This window comes from Equus przewalskii, chromosome 4 (genome assembly GCF_037783145.1).
Source record: "Equus przewalskii isolate Varuska chromosome 4, EquPr2, whole genome shotgun sequence".
NCBI lineage: Eukaryota > Metazoa > Chordata > Mammalia > Perissodactyla > Equidae > Equus > Equus przewalskii.
Window position 1 is genome coordinate 60,108,180 of NC_091834.1, and position 17,937 is coordinate 60,126,116.

The window sequence follows — 17,937 nt, forward strand, 5'->3', positions numbered from 1 at the left end:
GAACTCTCCCCCACCTCGGTGACCACAGCTTCTCCTTCTCACATCCTTTATCTTCCTCATCCAAACCGACCAGTTCCGCAGTTTACAGCCCAAAGGCTTGGCAGGAATGGTTGCTTTGGGGCCTCAGCGACCTGGTTCTGCCTGTGGGCTCCCCGGCAAGGAGGTCTTGGAACAATCTATCCCGGCTGTCACGTGGTGACACCTGTCAGCGGTACAGCCTTTTCATCGCTGCCTCTCTCTCCCCTGAAGCTTAGTCCATCACTTTCAACAGAACACTATCTTCTTTCCTGTTCTGGTGGCCTCGCATCGATGTCTTCTGGCATCATCTTAAAATGTATTTAGGGCTACAGTAGTGGGCCCAAAAGAACATAATCTGGTCAGGAGATGGACAGCTAGGTCTCCATTTAATTAGGAGACAGGGGACCCCAAGAGCACAGTCATTGTTTAATACAAGGGTGGGGTTCAGACCTCGGTCTGGCAGCCAGGAGAGGTGTCGAACCTAAGCGCATTTCCCTGACCAGCATCTTAGTCCCTGCATCCCCTCTATTCTAGACAAAGCTATTCAACTGCTCAGAGGTTCCCTAAGAAAGGAAAGACTGAGTCTTTATTTTATTTTCATTTGATCATTTCCCTCACCATTAATTCATGCTTTTACAAACCTGAATTATTACTAAAGAAGGTTCAACATGCAGATCAACGGGAAATTCACCGGGATCATAAACAGCCACCAAAGCAGAGGAGAAAGTAAGGAATCAGGGTTCACGGGGCTGGGGTCGGGAGGCAGAGGGTGCAGCTGAGCCTGAGCCCCCCAAGGCCTGGAGGACTACCGAGCAGGATTAGGAAAGCTGGCCCCACAGGATGTACTCGCCCCTCAGTTCCCCATCCTAGCCCTCATCCCAGGTAGGTGTATGGGACAACACGTAACATTTATCTGAGTTTGCCTGCTCTAGGTATTTCTTTCTGCAAAAGGAGTGTGGGCCATTGTGAGGCCACGAGCACTGAATACAGGACAGTGGCTAGTAGGCTGGAGCGAACATTTCTCAAATGTGGTCCACCTAGTAATTCCACAACTTGCTGGCCTCGCCCAATTTACAAATCAGAATCTCTGGGGGGGGGGGGTGCGATTTGGAGATAATTCTTATATTCAATAAAATGTGAAAATCACTAAGAGAGAACATATTGAAAATCACTGACCTAGGCAAATTTTTCAAGTATCCATTTTGCACAGAATAATGGTCCCCAAAGGTGTCCATATCCTAATCCCCAGAACCTGTGAATATGTTAAACTACAAGGTAAAGGGGAATTAAGGTTGTAGATGGAATTAAGGGTGCTCATCAATCGACCTTAAAATGGAGAGATTATCCTAGATTATTGAGTGGGCTGAATGTAATCACAAGGGTCCTTAACGTAGAAGAAGGAGGAAGAAGACAAGAGTCAGAGAAGGTGATGTGACTATGGAGCCAGCTAGAGGGACGCAGCATGAGAAGGATGCAGTCAGCCGATGCAGGCATTGAAGATGGGGAAAGGAGCCATGAGGCAAGGAATACGAGCAGCCTCGAGAAATTGCAAAAGGCAAGGGAACAGACTCTCCCCTCGAGTTTCTGGAAGGACCACAGCCTGCTGACACCTTAATTTTAGCCCAGTGACCTATAGAGTTGTGAAAAAATAAATTCGTGCTGTTTAAGCCACTGTTTATGGTAACTTGTACAGCAGAAAACCACTACAAAGGGATTCATGATAAATGGCTGTCTTCAACGATAGAGACAGATGCGATATCAAAAACACACATGCATGGTATGGTTTCTGAAAGGCACAGAGTTTAAGAGGCTCCTGAGAACATAAGGAAAAATTTCACCCGTTAGAATTAGGTCATATTTCTAGGCTTATTTATATCAATTCTCCTTAAGACAGCTGAGTTGAATATTTGGATATTTTCCTGATTGCTTCTGAAGATCCATTCTCTCCTCTGCCCTGCACCCAGGTAGGCAGACGTCTATGGACCAGACTCCCTCACTCTCTGGTTTCCAGTTGGGTTCCACCAATGGGAGGCACCAGCTGGAGCCTGGAGGGCAGTCGGGAGCCAACCTTGCACTAGTTCAACCCTTAGAGTTAGTCTCTCCTTAAATTCTGTGCTCCAGGCATCTTATTTGCCTTGCTCAACAGTAACACCAAGGAAGAAATAAATCAGAAACTTTCTAGGGTCTAGGAAAGGCCTCCCAGAGTAGGTGACAGCCTGAAGACTACTACGAGACCAACCAAAAAGTATATGGAATTCCTCCCAGTTCTTACACGCCTTCCTTGACCCATGGCTATGTGGTGAACTGTGTCAGAGGCCATGGTTGAGAACACAGAAATGAGAAGCCAAGAAAATACAGCCCAACAGTACCAAAGGAAGCAATTTAATTTGAAAACTACCCTGGATTAAGCAATTTACCCAGTCATTGTATATTCAACACTGCTATATGCAAATCACATGCAAATATAAACACCACCCTCCATAGGGATAGCTTTTTCTTTGTTTTCTCTGGCTTCTAAAGCAAATCCAATTTGGAAAATAAAGATAGAAAATTACTCTGTGGTGGGATAAAATTTGTTTATGCATGTCAACACCTCTACAAATACCCGCAACAGTACCCATAAGCCTAAAGTGATTCATTCATGCTGAACTGTGTGACCTTGCCATGAGCTAAACAGGATGGGTAAAGTACAAGGATATACCTGCCTGTGTCTGTGTGGACCTGAGAAGGTGACTGGCCCCCTCCTCCAGGAAGCCGTGCTAGGTTACCAGCGGTAGTAGATGCACGAAGGAGTGTGTACTAGAATAGTGACGGGCACAGCAAAGTGCACAGACACAGCAGCTGTACAAGACCACAATCAACTAAATTTACACATGCTTCCACACGCATTACCTACCAACTGCAGGAACCTCCGCACTCTTTCTCCTTCTTTGGCTCCCCACTGCCCACCCCCACCCCAGGTATTTTTGGAACAAAACAACAACAAAAGGATAGGAAGAAGACTGTGGCAGGAAGAACGTGGTGGTATTAATATTCCGAATAAGGCTGCAAGGAATTTAAAAGTTGGACTGTCCCCGCAAACATTTGTTTCCTGCCCATAAACAGGAACACCGCACAGAGTGACTGGCATTTATTTTTAGAAAAAGAAAAATCTGAAAGATGAAAAAAAAAGAACCCGTGGGTTTGTTTTTGGGCTCACACTTCTATGCTGGAGCAGCACAGTCAGCTCTTGGGGTCAGCGTTCTGTTCGGGTGCCGCCGCAGGCCTACCTGAGCCGGAAAGAACCAGAAGAAAAGGTTGCTGTTGTACGTCTCATTCACAGTGATGTAGCCGGCGTAACTCACCACGTTCGATCCTAGGAAAGGAGCGACCAAACTCAGCTGTCTCCCTAGTGGAGGAAAAGATTTACCCAAGGATTAGAGAAATAATACAGCGTTGGCCACCTCGGCCCCGGCCAGACTTCTCACAGGGGCCAGGTCTGGATGGAGCAATCCGAAAGGCTACACAGAGACTGGCATAAAGGTCCTTCCTGTAGCAAATTCCAGCGTGCCCTGGCCAAGTCCACAGTCGACATTGACCATGTAGCCAAGGACAAGTGATATTTTTGTGCACTTGTCGTTTTTTTTGCTTCCCAAATATATTTCATGAGCTATAATGAGATTTTTTTTTTTTTTCTTTTTAAAGAAAAGAAAATCACCTATCCTCAGCTCCACTCAAAAAAGTAAACCACGATGTTCACAGTGGGCCACGTGCAAGGCCAGGGCAGGATAAAGTCACCTGACCCCCAAAGGTTGGGGGGGTTCAAAAGAAACAGCACAGCTAAGTAGCTGTCAGTCCTGGGGAGGCCCGTGTTCTCCACACTTGTTATCATGAAAGCAAAGGCCTGCCCTTTCCATGGAAGGAACGGACTGAGGCACGTGGGGACAGGGGTGGCTGGGGAGGGAGGAGGGACAGGCGGCCTTTTCTTCTGGAAAAGGTTTCCACCCAAGAGGAAATGATAGTAATAGGAGCTAACACTCAAAAGGCCACTGTACCAAGGGCATTACATTATGTGCATTACATTATGTGGTAGGTACAATCATCTTCCCTACTTTACAGATGAGAAAAACTGAGTACAGAGAGGTTAAGCAACTTGCCCAAGGTCACACAGCCAGTAAAGGAGAGCTGAGATTTAAATCTAGCTGACAGGCTGCAGAGTTCGCTCCTTCCCCCACCCCACTACACGGCTTCCCAAGTAGAGAGTTAGTCAGACAGCGTGGGCGGCAGGGCATGGAAGGGGAAGCAGGGAGTAGAAAAGCAATGGAGAAGTGGGTAGCAGGGTGTGGTAGGAAAGTAGAAGGGGAAGTCTGGGTGCAAAAGAGTCCTTTAGTGGTGACAAAGCAAGTGTCCCCAATAAAAACTCATCATTCAAGAGAAACTATTTAAGTTCTTGAGACATATTAAGCTGGAGACTGGTTAGCAGAGAGGAGTAGGTGAGAAAGCTTGGTCCACACATGCCACCAACTAAAGATGCCTTCGGTGGGGGCTGGAGCCCACAGGCTCCACAGTGCTGGCTGTGAGCATCCCTTCCCAACTTGGCCTTCAGTGACGTCACCGAGAGGATGCAATAAGCCACGGTGAGAACATCTACACTCAGGGATCAGTGCTCTGGGGCAGGGCCCGACTGCCAGAGCTGGTTGTGAAACTTGTGCTAGCACACCATGCTTTGGGGCTCCAAGTTCCTCTTTTTTTTGAGGAAGATTAGCCCTGAGCTAACATCCGCCGACAATCCTCCTCTTTTTGCTGAGGAAGATTGGCCCTGAGCTAACATCTGTGCCCATCTTCCTCTACTTTATACGTGGGCTGCCTGCCAAAGCATGGCTTGACAAGTGGTGCATAGGTCCGCGCCCAGGATCCAAACTGGCAAACCCCGAGCCACCAAAGCAGAGTGTATGAACTTAACCACTGCACCACCAGGCCGGCCCCTACAAGTTCCTCTTTTAAAATGAATATGCCCCGCAAAGGGAAACTCTCTTCTGCACTACGCTGTTCCCTTTCCCTAGTACTCTGCTGACAAGCGCTGCTATTGACCAGCTCTGTGACCTTGTGGGCAGTCATTTAGCGCTCTGTGCTCCACTTTCTCATCTATGAAAGGTGGATGACCTTAAGAGTCCGTACATGCAAAACCTGTCGAAAAGAAGCTGGCTCGTAGGGAGCACCGCTATTGCTATTATCTGCGAAATGCATCTGCTGATTAGGAACAGGCACCACCTGGGAGCAGAGAGATGGTGGAGACAAAGGAAAGGTCTCAACAGGCAGTTTCCAGAGGGTCCTGCTAGGCTGGTACAATAGGAAGAGCATGGGTTTCCGAGTCAGACAGACCTGGGTGTGCAATCCTGACCAGGCTGCCTAGCAAGTCGCTTCATAGCGCTGAGCCCTCTTTCCTTTTGTGCAAAAGGGTGGCTATTGATTCCCCTACCCCAGGCTTTCTGGGAGGATCAAATGAAAAAATGCATTGGAAGCCTTAGCATGGAGCCAGACACAAAGTAAGGGCTCAGGCAAAGGGAGGGATGATTATCATTAGCCCAGGAGCAACCCCAAGGGCAGTCTAGAAGTCTGGAAGATTTTGCCTTTTTCTGGTTCAGTCCAGTTCCCCCAGGGAAGATTGCTTAATCCAACCTCTCCAGTTCTTCCCAATGAGCTCTATCCCTCCCTGCCAGAAAAAGGCAAAAAAAGGAGAAAGCAAAAGAGAGAGGAGGGTTTTTTTTTGATGAAGAAGATTGGCTCTGAGCTAACATCTGTGCCAATCTTCCTCTATTTTATATGTGGGATGCTGCCACAGCATGGCTTGATGAGCAGTGTGTATGTCTGATCCCATGGACCCCAGGTCACTGAAGAGGAACGTGCAAACTTAACAGCTACGCCACCAGGCTGGCCCCAAGAGAGAGGAGGATTTTAAGAAAAATAAGAGCGAGGGGCCAGCCCGGTGGCACAGTGGTTAAGTGCGCATGTTCCGCTTTGGCGGTCCGGGGTTTGCCAGTTCAGATCCAAGGTGTGGACATGGCACCGATTGGCAAGCCATGCTGTGGTAGGTGTCCCACATATAAAGTAGAGGGAGACAGGCATGGATGTTAGCTCAGGGCCAGTCTTCCTCAGCAAAAAGAGGAGGATTGGTGGCAGATGTTAGCTCAGGGCTAATCTTTCTCAAAAAAAAAAAAAAAAGAAAAGAAAAAGAAAAGGGAGATGTTTCAGGGAAAGTGGTGTGTGCCAGCCCTGCTCCCACCCCACCCCTTTCCCTCCAGCTGTCATTTCCTCCCTCTCTCCTTGTTTGCTTCTCTTCTCAATTAGCCCAAAGAAGGATCACTTCCAGGGCTGGGCAACCTTTAAAAGACTTTTTTTTTTTTTTGTCATTTTTAAATTAAGATATAATTGAGCTTTTATACTAATTTCAGATGTACAACATGATGATTCGATATTTCTACATATCGTGAAATGCTCCCAATTAGTCTAGTTAACAGCCATCACCACACATAGTTACAAAATTTTTTTTCTTGTGATGAGAAGTTTTAAGAATTACTCTCTCAGCAACCTTCCAATCTGCAACATAGTATTGCGAATTACAGTCACCATGCTGTACATTCTACCCCCATGGCATTTCTTTTATAACTGGAAGTTTGTACCTCAACCACTTTTGAAATATTTTTCACAAAACCATTAATCTCTCCAAATCAGAGACCCCTCCCCAAAACAGGAGGGCGGAGAATTGAAGACCAAGGGGCTGGGAGTGAGTGAGATGTGAATCACAGAAGGGTAAGTGGGGAGGAGAGGATTGGAGAAGGAAGACAGAGAAAAATGAGTAAGGTCAAAGGAGAATGAGAACAGGAGAAACTGTATAATAGGAAGGAGCTGGAGGGAATGGAAAATGGGAGCAGGATGATTGAATCCATCTATCTCTCTGAGACCAGCACGGCACAAGGTCCGCCGGCTGCGCTGAAAAGGCCTCCCTTTCTGTGGATTCCGAAGTTGTGTCTCTGCCACCTTGCACTCACTCAGGTACATTGCCTACCTTTCCTGCTAGATCAGGGGGTTTGGCAAGCAAGGAATTTGTCCTGTTCATCTTTGTACCCCTGGGGCCAGGGCATGGTGATTGACACACGTAAGACACTCAATACATACTTTTAATGAATGAATGTTAGTGAATGGATGGATGCATGAATGACTGAATGAACCAAAACTGGCCACACTGACAATGCATAGGAGGAGCTTATTTCTACAAAAACCTCCTAAGGCAGGCAGGTCTCATTAAGATCTTAAGGAATTTAGGAAAACTTTTCTCTGGCCCACAAAAAAAGTATTTCGCTCTGTTTCAAATTTTAAATTTCCTTTAACTCAACCACAGTAAAATAATGAAAAGTTCTTTCAACTAAAATGATTTTTTCTATTTTCGAATGTTCTGTTCATCATTTCAGAGTCTATTAATGGAACGTGGAAAATAAACTCCCAAGATGTAGGAGTTTCTTTCTTCCTGGAATCATGACTCACAATGCAAATGTTTAGAACCGTTAAAAAAAAGGAAAAAGGTTTTCTTTGAAGCGATTTCACTTCCTCCTTGTTATTTTACTTCAGTTACCAGTGTTTGTGATATTAACACTTTCAAAAAGATTGGAGCAGGACCAAAGGGCTTGAACTGGCTATCAGGGTGACTTCACATCCACAAAGACTTGGGTCCTCATCAGTATGGACAAGACACTACCAGACCCTAATTAATAATAAGTTAACACCTAATAGCAAAATATTCTTTAAAGTTTGTGAAAATGCAGTGTTTGTTAACACGCTGAAATTTGCCTCCGATATTCATTTTGCTTCAGAGAGTAAGGATTTATTCTAGCTGCAGAGAAAGTAAACATGCAATTACAATTATATAAAACTAAGACAGCTAATTGGGGATTTAAAAAGATAAAAATTTCCCTTTTCTTTTTGTCAATTACTGTTTGTCTCAAAAATGTTCCATTGCGATATTAAGACTCACGTTCCTGAGGTTTTGACAGATTCCACAAACAAAAGGGATTTAGGGGAACAAGCTGACCATCTGTCCAGAGCTTCCTGAACTTTCAGCAAAGCGGATGAATAAAATTATCCTGAATTATGTTATTGGGGCTGCATTTGAATAGCCAGAAGCACCAGATTTTAGATCCGCCACTTAAAATTCCGTTCAAAGATTCTGACTGTGTAACAGAACTTCAGAAAGCGACATTACCTCAGACTTAATATTTTAAATGTTTTCACTCATCAGCTGGTGATCTCTTGGGATTGGCACAGAAGGACAGAAGATAAAACTGCCTCCCTCAGAATCTCTCTTTGCTACTGCGGACGCCCTTAACAATGAAATGCTTGTAGGCAAGAAATATGGGAGTGGGGGGGATGCGGACAATCTCTCAGGGGGATTTCTCTATCCTTTTACTTGATTCCACCAGACGTATGAGACAGACCCCCCCCCCATAGCCACTTTCACTTACTGCCTCTGTGTAAGCTGTTTCTCTCTCACTGTGCACAGGCCCATTTCTTTTTACCCAAATCTTATGCAACAAGCTCAAGTCTGGAGCTGGTCACACAGCACAGTGGTTCCTACCTCGGGCTCTGGTGTCAGCAGAGATAGGTTTTAATTCCAGTGCCACTTACTAGCTTTAACTGGCCCTGGGCAAGATACTTAATTTCTCTGAGCTTTAGATAATTATTCATTCTTCGTTAGGATTGCCTTGAGGATTAAATGAGCTAATGTGTGTAAAGCACAATGCCTGGCATAGAGTTAGGCCTCAAATTTAAATTCCACAAATATTTATTGAGTGCCTATTACAGACTGGCATCGTGCTAAGTGCTGGGGATATAATTACTAAATGACGGCTATTTATTATTTTTACTACTACTACTATAACTATTTCTAGCTGGACTATGCCAACCCATAGGGGCATCTTCCTTCTAAACGTTTCCAGCACGCCTCCCTCAAGTGTAAGTCTTTAGGAGTATACCATGCACTGCCTTATTCCCTAATTGTTTCATATGTGCGCATCTGGTTACTCGAGAAGGGAACAAGCTTCTTAAACAAAGGGAAGTAAATGATAGCAGGCAAATAACAGAGTAGAAGCCAGAAAATTTGGGTCCTAAACCCATCTCTGCTACTCTTACCTGCATCCCCTTGGGCAAGTCACGTAAGGCATTTGAGTCTCAAATTCCTCATCTGTGGATTGGTAGAGTCTGGTTATGAGTATTTAACTCCCTTTCGGCTCTAAACTAAATGACTTGCTTTGATTGACTGTTAATCAACATAATCTAAGTCATCAGGATCCACTTATTAAGGAGGCCAAGATGAATGCATGTCATCTGATCTGGTGGGTTTGATTAATGCTATTTGCCTCTTCATACACGTCTAGTGATTACAGCCTATACCACGGGGCTACCATCTTTTCATGACTCTTCTACATCAAGTAAAAACGAGTCTTTTTTTAAAGGCTGACTACATTATCAAATGTACACTAATGGACACTGACTACATTATCAAAGTTTTTCACCTTTTCTTAGAAAAGAGATGGTGAAACATGGAGCCAATGTGTATTTCAGACAAAGACATATGAACGGGACTCAAATGCACCCTTAAGATATGATAATGTTTTGGTTTTAAAACAAATAAACAGTCATGTGTCACTTAACGATGGGGACGGGTTCTGAGAAATGTGTCATCAGACGATTTCATCACTGTGCGAACATCCTAGAGTGCACTTACACAAACCTAGATGGTGCCGCCTACCGCACACCTAAGCTATATGGGACTAATCTTATGGGACCACCGTTGTATACACAGTCTGTCGTTGACTGAAACATCATTATGTGGCACGTGACTGTAAACAAAAACATTGATTTTTGATCTTTAAAATGATCATTTCTCTAAAATTTCCAGGATCATTTCCACACTCTCATGACATTTACCAGCCTACCAGCCTCACAGGCATTAACTCTGCCTTCCCACCTGTGACTAGGGATAAACTTTGGTGCCCCAAAGCAAACACCAATGCCTCCAGCTATGTGCCAGATGCCATGTCTCTTGTCTCCTCAAAGAAAGTGCTCCAGCAAGAGTTGCCCCGCCCCAACCAACTTCCCCTGCTCTGCTGGATCATTTCCATCAGCAAACACATCATCTCCTACCCGCTAAAGACCCTTCCTGACCCCATAGCTCCCTCTAGCCACCGCCCCATTTCTCTGCTTCCTTTTACAAACTGCTCCTCAGAATAGCTGCCTTTATACTTTTTTATAGTGCAGCTGTAGGCTGAACTGAGGTCCAGAAAGATTAAGCAATTTATCTACACAGTGATTTACCTAAGCATGAAGGAGCATTAAGAGCACAAACAGGTCATAAATTTTAATCTCTGATGAACCAAATGACCTTTTCTCTTTTCTTTTCTTTTTTTTTTTTTTTGTTGAGGAAGATTAGCCCTGAGCTAACTGCTGCCAATCCTCCTCTTTTTGCTGAGGAAGACTGGCCCTGAGCTAACATCCATGCCCATCTTCCTCCACATTATATGTGGGACGCCTACCACAGCGTGGCTTGCCACACGGTGCCATGTCCGCACCTGGGATCCGAACCGGCGAACCCCGGGCTGCCAAAGCGGAACGTGCAAACTTAACCGCTGCACCACCGGGCCGGCCCCAACCTTTTTTCTATGAATAATAATAAAAGGAAACTCTACAATTTCTAAATAAAAGCCATCTGAAAACACTAATATTTAGAGAGCAATTTATAGGTTATAAAGAGTTTCCATGTGCACTTTCTCATCAGATTCTTATAACATCCCTGCCACGTGGGTAAGTTGTTATATCTCCATCTTACTGATGAGGAAACTGAGACCTAGGATGTTTGGGTCACTTGCCAGGAAAGGGGCCCAGGACAGCGCCTGTGAGCTTAGACTCTGGAGTGAGGCCGACCGGGCGTGAATCCCGCATCTACCAACTGGTGTCGGCGTGACTCTGGGAAGTAACTTAATCTCTTACAGCCTTAGTTTTTTGTGTGCAAAATGGGTACACCTCCCTGGGTTGCTGAGATGCTTAAATGAGTTTACGTAGAATGCTTAGAACCAGTAATTGACACATAGTAAGTTCTAAGGTTAGTATTGACCTTATTAAGTGACCAGCTACACTATACTAGTTTTAAAATTGAAGTGCAAGGACTCAACTACTAGATAACTCAGCCTCGACGAACTCTCATTTTAGCTCAAAACTCTGACACTATATGACATCAAGTCATCAATATTCAGAATAAAACAATTGACTAAAATACAGGAGTGTACTTTTGATCCTCTGAGATAATTGCTTTAAAAAAAAAAACCAGTTGAAAGTAACCAGTGGTTTTCTGATTTCAACTTACCTTCTTTGAAGTTCCCAGCTTTAACATAAGGAGTAAGAAATAATGGTTGTCCTACGCCTCCCTTCTGTGGTGTGGAAACCTGGACATTTCTGTACACGGAGCGAAACAGCCCATCACCACCAGGGCTGAGGATCAACAGGACCAGCGAAACGACGGCCTTCCACATGGCACCAACCATTCCCTCTAGGCCTGGGATGAAAACAATAACATTCCACCAATGAATCAAAGAATAAATATTTACCTAGCCCTTCTACAGGCAAGATATTTATTTATCCAGTCAAAAAAATTTATTGTGTATTAAAGACCCTTTGCTAAGCATGTTGGGTGCCACCTAAGTAAGACAGACCCCATCCCTTCTCACCCTGAAGTTAACAGTCCGACGGGGGCTATTGAAGGGGTTTACAACATAACCAAAGGATTTATATTTCTAAAACTGTGGTCTGAAAAGCAAATTCAGTGCAGGATTAGACAAAACCTTAAGACAACAAGGACTCTATAACTGATCACCAAATGAATGGCAGACAGTTGTCTACCACAGGAAGGCAGAGGATTGAGAACACATTTCAGGCCGAGAGAACCTAGGGAGGCCGTCCCAAGGTCAGATGTGAACAAGAGGCGGATGGAACTCTGAAAGGCAGGGGAAACGCGGGAGGCACCACCCGTGGCTAGAAAGGCTTGAGCACAGGCGAGCCGTCACTTGTCCATGGCCACTTTGCAGGGAAATTTAAAATAAACAAAATGGATTTGGGGTTACCTCTTTTATCTCTTAAAAATCACTAAACTTTGCATCCAAGAACAACAAAGAAAGAAGGAAGAGCAGGAGGGTCCTAGAACCATCATCAGGTCCGTGCCTCTAGAGCTAGCTGATAAATAACCTCATGGATTAGGCCTCAAATATAATTAGCACTGTCAAAATTAACTATAGTGGAGCCATTTGAAATGGAGTCAGAGCTGCCTTTCCAGAGAAAGTGCCTTACTATCTTGAATCTTGGATGGGGCCAAAACAGCAATTGTTTTACAAGCAATTGTTTGAGAATTTGGCGGGAGAACGGACATCCTGATCTCGACTGCGGACTGCGGACTTTCTGAAGATAGAAACAATAGTCGATTAACGTTTAGACAAGATGAGCCTCTACCTCCAACCCCAGTTAACATTCTTTATGATACAACTCCCCTCTCTTGTCTTTAAAAGCCCCTGACTTTTACTCCCTAGCAGGATACTATTTGGGTTTCTAGTGGAACCTGTGCTCCTGGAATTGCAATTCTTGAGACCCCAAATAAACTTGCTTCTCTGGCAGTTTATGCCTCTTATTCACTGACATTACTTTAAAGGTTTCCAAGGATCTTCAGATCTGATGGTCGCTTGACTATTCGTCTTTCCCAGGTATTTTTAGCTGATTTGAATATCCTAATAACTCAACAGGAAATCGAGGATTATTATCACCAATTTTAGATAAGAAAAGCTTGACTCAAAGGAGCTCCTTAACGAAGGACATGTTGAATTCAGTCAGGGCCAGGACTAGGGTAAAGTGAGGCAGATACATGCAGGGTCGGATCTTGTCTTTTTCTAAAATTTTGATATTTTGTTCATCGTGGATTTTTTCTTTGCATTAATTTTGATTTTTTTTTCAAATATTGCATTGAAGTTGTATATTTATCTTGATTACTGAGTTATTTGGCACTCAAACTTTACACCCAAAGCAGGTGCCTCACCTTAATCCTGACCCTGGTAAGTATTATCAATTATCAATGCTGTTCCATTACTCCACACTCTTGCTTTTTAAGCATGATCCAAGTTCTTAGCTCTAAAGTCTAACTAAAAGACATGAAGTGAATAAATACTCCGCTCACTCAGATTTCTGGATACAAAAAGAAATATACAATTATGCAAATATAATGCCTGCTTTTGATTGTTCAGTGCTTTAAAATACGAAGCCATTAAAACATCCTAAGGTCCGCCCCGTCGGGGAGTGATTAGGTTCGCATGCTCCGCTTCGGTAGCCCAGGGTCTTGCAGGATCCTGGGCGCCAACCTAGCATCGTTCATCAGGCCACACTTAGGTGGCGTCCCACATAGCACCACTAAAAGGACCTACAGCTAGAATATACAACTACGTACTGGGGGGCTTTGGGGACAGGAAGGAAAGAAGAAGACTGGCAACAGATGTTAGCTCAGGTGCCAATCTTGAAAAAAAAATCTTAAAAACAGAAAATGTGTAAAGATCTATTAACCACGTGTTTATCACAACCCAATTTGGCATAATATGAAAATATTGCTTGTAGCAAATTTAAAAAGCTTTTCAGCCATATTTCCCCCATAAAATAAAAGTTTATAATTTAAATATATAATCCCTGTCAAGCCTTTCATGGCTAACTTAATAGAATTCCCTATACGTAATGTAAACAAGCCCAACTTAATATAGTATGTAGCTAAAAAATGCTTTTGCCTATTATTGACTATAATAAAGAACAAGATAAATTTAGAAATGGAAATTAGGTTCCCAAGAAGCCCAACGGTAAGGACCGCTATGGCACTGATAAAATGCATCTTTTTAATGATGTGAACTTGTTACACTGATGTTTTAATAACATAGATACTTTCAAGAAATGCTTGAAATCGACAATCTTACTCTCTAGTTGGTTCGGGGGCGGGGGGGAGAAAATTCTGTAGTATTAAAAACATACTGGAAGATTCTCTGCTAGTAAAAGACTTTCCTGGGGGCAGAAACAAGAAACTAATCATGCCATCTAATTTCCAGTCTTCCTGCTGCAAACCTCCAGCCCCCTTTAATGGAAGTCATTAATATTTAAATAACCAGGGTAGTTACAGCACTCCCTTGTAAGCAGATGTTGACTCAAAGATGTTAAAGAAAGAAAGAGGTAAAACTGGTCTTGTTTTAATGGTCATAAATCTAATAATAAAAGTAAGAGTTGGGTCAATTTAGTAGCCTCATTAACATTTAATGAAATAACTATTAGAGTCATGGTTTCCTATGTAGGTAAATTAAAGCAACAGCATACTTCATTTCACAGTTCTCGTTTAACAGTCAGAATTCCTGAGCTGTGCCTGGCTGTCACTTCTCCTAATGAAAAGGAAAGCTATTATCATGAATGGAGCAGTATTGTTTTTTTTCCTTAAGAACCTTCTCAAATGTTTTTGCTTATCCTAAATTAGCCTGAATTTTTTTTATTTATTGAACGTTTATTGAGTACTTTCTAAACTAATAAATCCTGTACTAGAAGCTATTGCCCGCAGAAAGTGAAAAAAAAATTATTAATCATACACTTTATCATATGTCTACTTGAAATGATATGAAAACACTGGTGCTATTTCCAGTGCAAATATCTCATGTTGAAGGATTCAGGCAAACTTTTCCTCTTAACAAATGTTTAGGAACAGAATAAAACCTTGGTGAATACAAAGCAATATTGGCAGAATCAAATAAGCTAAAGGTCAAAAGTATATGATTTGCTAAAATTGTCTTACTAAACCTTAAATATTACAGTTGGAAACCATGTGACCGATGCACAATTCTTGTAATAAACAAAGCTATTTATCACAGTGGTCTTTAGAATAGTAAAAACTTTCAACAATTTAAACAATTAAGCTACTATAAACCAAAAAGATGAAATTATATATGGCAATTAAAATGACTACCGAGAATGTTTTGGAAAATATAATAAAATGTTAGGTAAAGAAAAGCAGGCTATGAAATCAAACACATGGCATTTTCTCTTTATTTAATACTTCTTAAGATTTTCCAAATTTTCTAGATTAGTCTTATAATCAGAAGAAAATAGTTTTTAGTTTTGCTTTTTCTAAGACAAAGTGAAGCAACTGAGAGACACAGCAAGAAAATGCTTGTTCCTTATTCCTTATTACTACCTGGTCATGACCTCTTGTGTTTCCTAGGAATAAGCATTCTGTTTGTTCTTTTGGAACTGGGTCTTCTTTCTCTAACATTCTGTCACAATGTGTCTTGATCTCCTAAAGCCACAGAACCTCAGAGACTCAAAGTAAATTTTCTCTTTGGTAAATTACAAAGCTCTGCATAAATATGAGATGCTGTTATAATAATAATAATTATTATATTTGCATTTAGTTCTGTGTGGATAAAATCCACAACAAATGTGCCTATGATTGGTACTAAGTAAATATTTGTTGAAGTGATGGATCTAAATAAGGAATCATGATATTTTAGATCTATATAAGGTATCAGATATTCATGTGCCCCAACTGCATCATCTACAGACTAGAAAACTGAAGCCAGAGAATCAAGTAAGTGACGTGCTCAAGCTTACGCCACTGCTTAGCAGTAGGCTAGGATGCAAAGCCAGGATTTAGCCATGGCTGTAAATCTAATCTGTGTTCCACCCTTCCAACTTTGGTTACAATTATATTCGGATATTCTGACTCTTATTTTCTCAAAAGATAATAACATCCTGTAATTGTCCTAAGCCTCTTTCATAGATCATTAGAGGATGCAGTAAAAAAAAATAATTAATAAACCAATGAATAAACAGAAACATCAACAAGGAAAACTTTCTAGACAAATTTGATTTTTAGAAACAGTTCATACTAATCCAGGTTCTGCCATGACTCATTCAATGGACCCCGGGCAAGGCAGTGACTTCTCTGGGTCCCAGTTGATGTATTAAAACCAATAGTTAGATTTCCAGGAACTTTGAAAGCCGGTTATTCAATATGAACATGGTTAAAAATTAAACTGTAAAAACCGACTATTAAATGTTATATTTTAAAAAATCAGTAATAAGTACTCAAAATTCATCACTTCCTAATTATTTTACCATTATCTATGCTGTGGAGTCACATTTTTTGTATTTGTCTGGTGGGCTGATTATATAATGGTTTGCTACTGCTCATTTCTTTCCAACTCTGTGTTCAGTAACAGCTTGCTGGTAGCTTGACAACGGCCATGGAGAAGTATTCACACCGCAGAAATCAGCAAACACCACAAATCAGGGCTTCTTTCCCCCAGAGAGCCAATTGTGAAACATTTATTTGCGTGTGTTGTCTCATGTTCCTTATTTGAAAAGTAATCTAGAAACTACTTTCCATCACCTCATAGCCAATTCCGACTGAAATGACCAGCAGAAGCAACAAAAAGGGAAACTCCTGCTAAATTGTCATCTGTGTGGAAGCAACAATAACCTGCCTAGATATGCAAGCCCTCGAGAACAGAAACTTGAAAAGGCCACTGGCTTCTGCTGGTGAAAAAAAGAATCAAAACCACAAATTCTTGAGAATGAGGACCAGGAAACAAACAGCGAATGTTTCAAGCAGCCCTGTCCCCTCTTCTCTCCTCTCACTTCTCCATCATACATTACAGATTATTCCAATCAAAGGATAAAAGTCTTTCGTGTAATTAATGTTATAGCTGCAATTAAAATAGTTATTTGGATTTTCCTTACATATTTAAGTGGCTTTAGCAGCTCCCAACATCATACAAACATTCCCCCAAACAAAAAACAGGCCAACTGGTAACAGACATTTCCATGAAATCTGCAACAAAAGAAAGATTCAAGGAAGTGGTTCCTCAATTTAGAAAAGATTCAGGCACCTCTCAAGACGATGCAAGCACATCCAAAGCATTGGAATCCTGTAATAAAGGGCTATTGTGCAAGCCTGAATTAAATACAAACCCAAATCCCAAACCTAGCTATTTTGCTAAAGAATTTCCATGCAAACAACAAATGGTAAATGAAAACCCTTATTTTGATGGATTCACTATTCATTTTCCTTAAGACATGATTTTAATTTCTAAAATTGATATTTGAAGCGCTCTTTTCCCAAGGAGACATGGTACACGACACATAAGGTAACAAGCGACCTTTTGCTGAAGTGGCACTGAGAATTCCATGCCTATCTCCTTCCCACAGGCCACCCCTCTGGCATCAGACAGTGGTGTCTGATCTTGCTAATGAATTGGTCGTCCATATCTCTGCCACCATATCCTCTGACTCACAGGGAAGAGAGACCAACGCGAGTTACGTGGCAGGTAGAGAATAAAAAGAAACAGGAAGAGGAGAAAATAATATTATCTGACATTAAAGTAGGGAGCTTTACTTTGAAATCTCACACCAACCAGAAGGAAAATCTGAGTAGGGGTGGAAAGTAAAAAATAGACATGTCCCAAAATGTTAATAAGTTTTGAAATAGAAAGACCATCCCCCTGATCAAAGACATCATCATGATAATGATACAAGTAATAGGTACCAATTATTGAATGTTCCCTATGTACAGGAACTGTGCTAATTGCTTTATATTTTTAACCCTAACCTTTACCAGGTAGGTACTATTATCATCCCATTTTACAGATGAGAAACTGATCCTTAGAGTATTTAAGTTACTTGCCCAGGTCACACAGCTAGTAAGTGGTAGAGCAAGGAATTGAGACCAGTCCTAATCAGTCTCCAAGGACCATCCCATAGTCCCAGCACCAGCATCTCCCAAAATGTGCTAAGTGGGCCTGGGTCCCTCCCTATTCAGCTGAGTTTGGAAATACA

General features: G+C 42.2%; 1 protein-coding gene and 1 long non-coding RNA gene across 2 annotated transcripts in view; one reads left to right on the forward strand and one right to left on the reverse strand.

Moving 5' to 3' along the window:
- CPVL (carboxypeptidase vitellogenic like) overlaps positions 1-17,937 on the reverse strand; it is a 136,748-nt gene that overhangs the window by 104,317 nt on the left and 14,494 nt on the right. Inside the window, exons 2-3 of the mRNA XM_008518416.2 lie at positions 11,411-11,599; positions 3,288-3,406 (exon numbers count right to left, since the gene is read on the reverse strand). Of these exons, the coding sequence (XP_008516638.2) occupies positions 3,288-3,406; positions 11,411-11,599 (308 nt within the window). The remainder of the gene's footprint in view (positions 1-3,287; positions 3,407-11,410; positions 11,600-17,937) is intronic.
- LOC139082854 (uncharacterized) lies at positions 15,379-16,783 on the forward strand. Its single transcript, XR_011539181.1, has 2 exons — positions 15,379-15,688; positions 16,500-16,783. It is a non-coding gene; the product is annotated as an uncharacterized lncRNA (long non-coding RNA).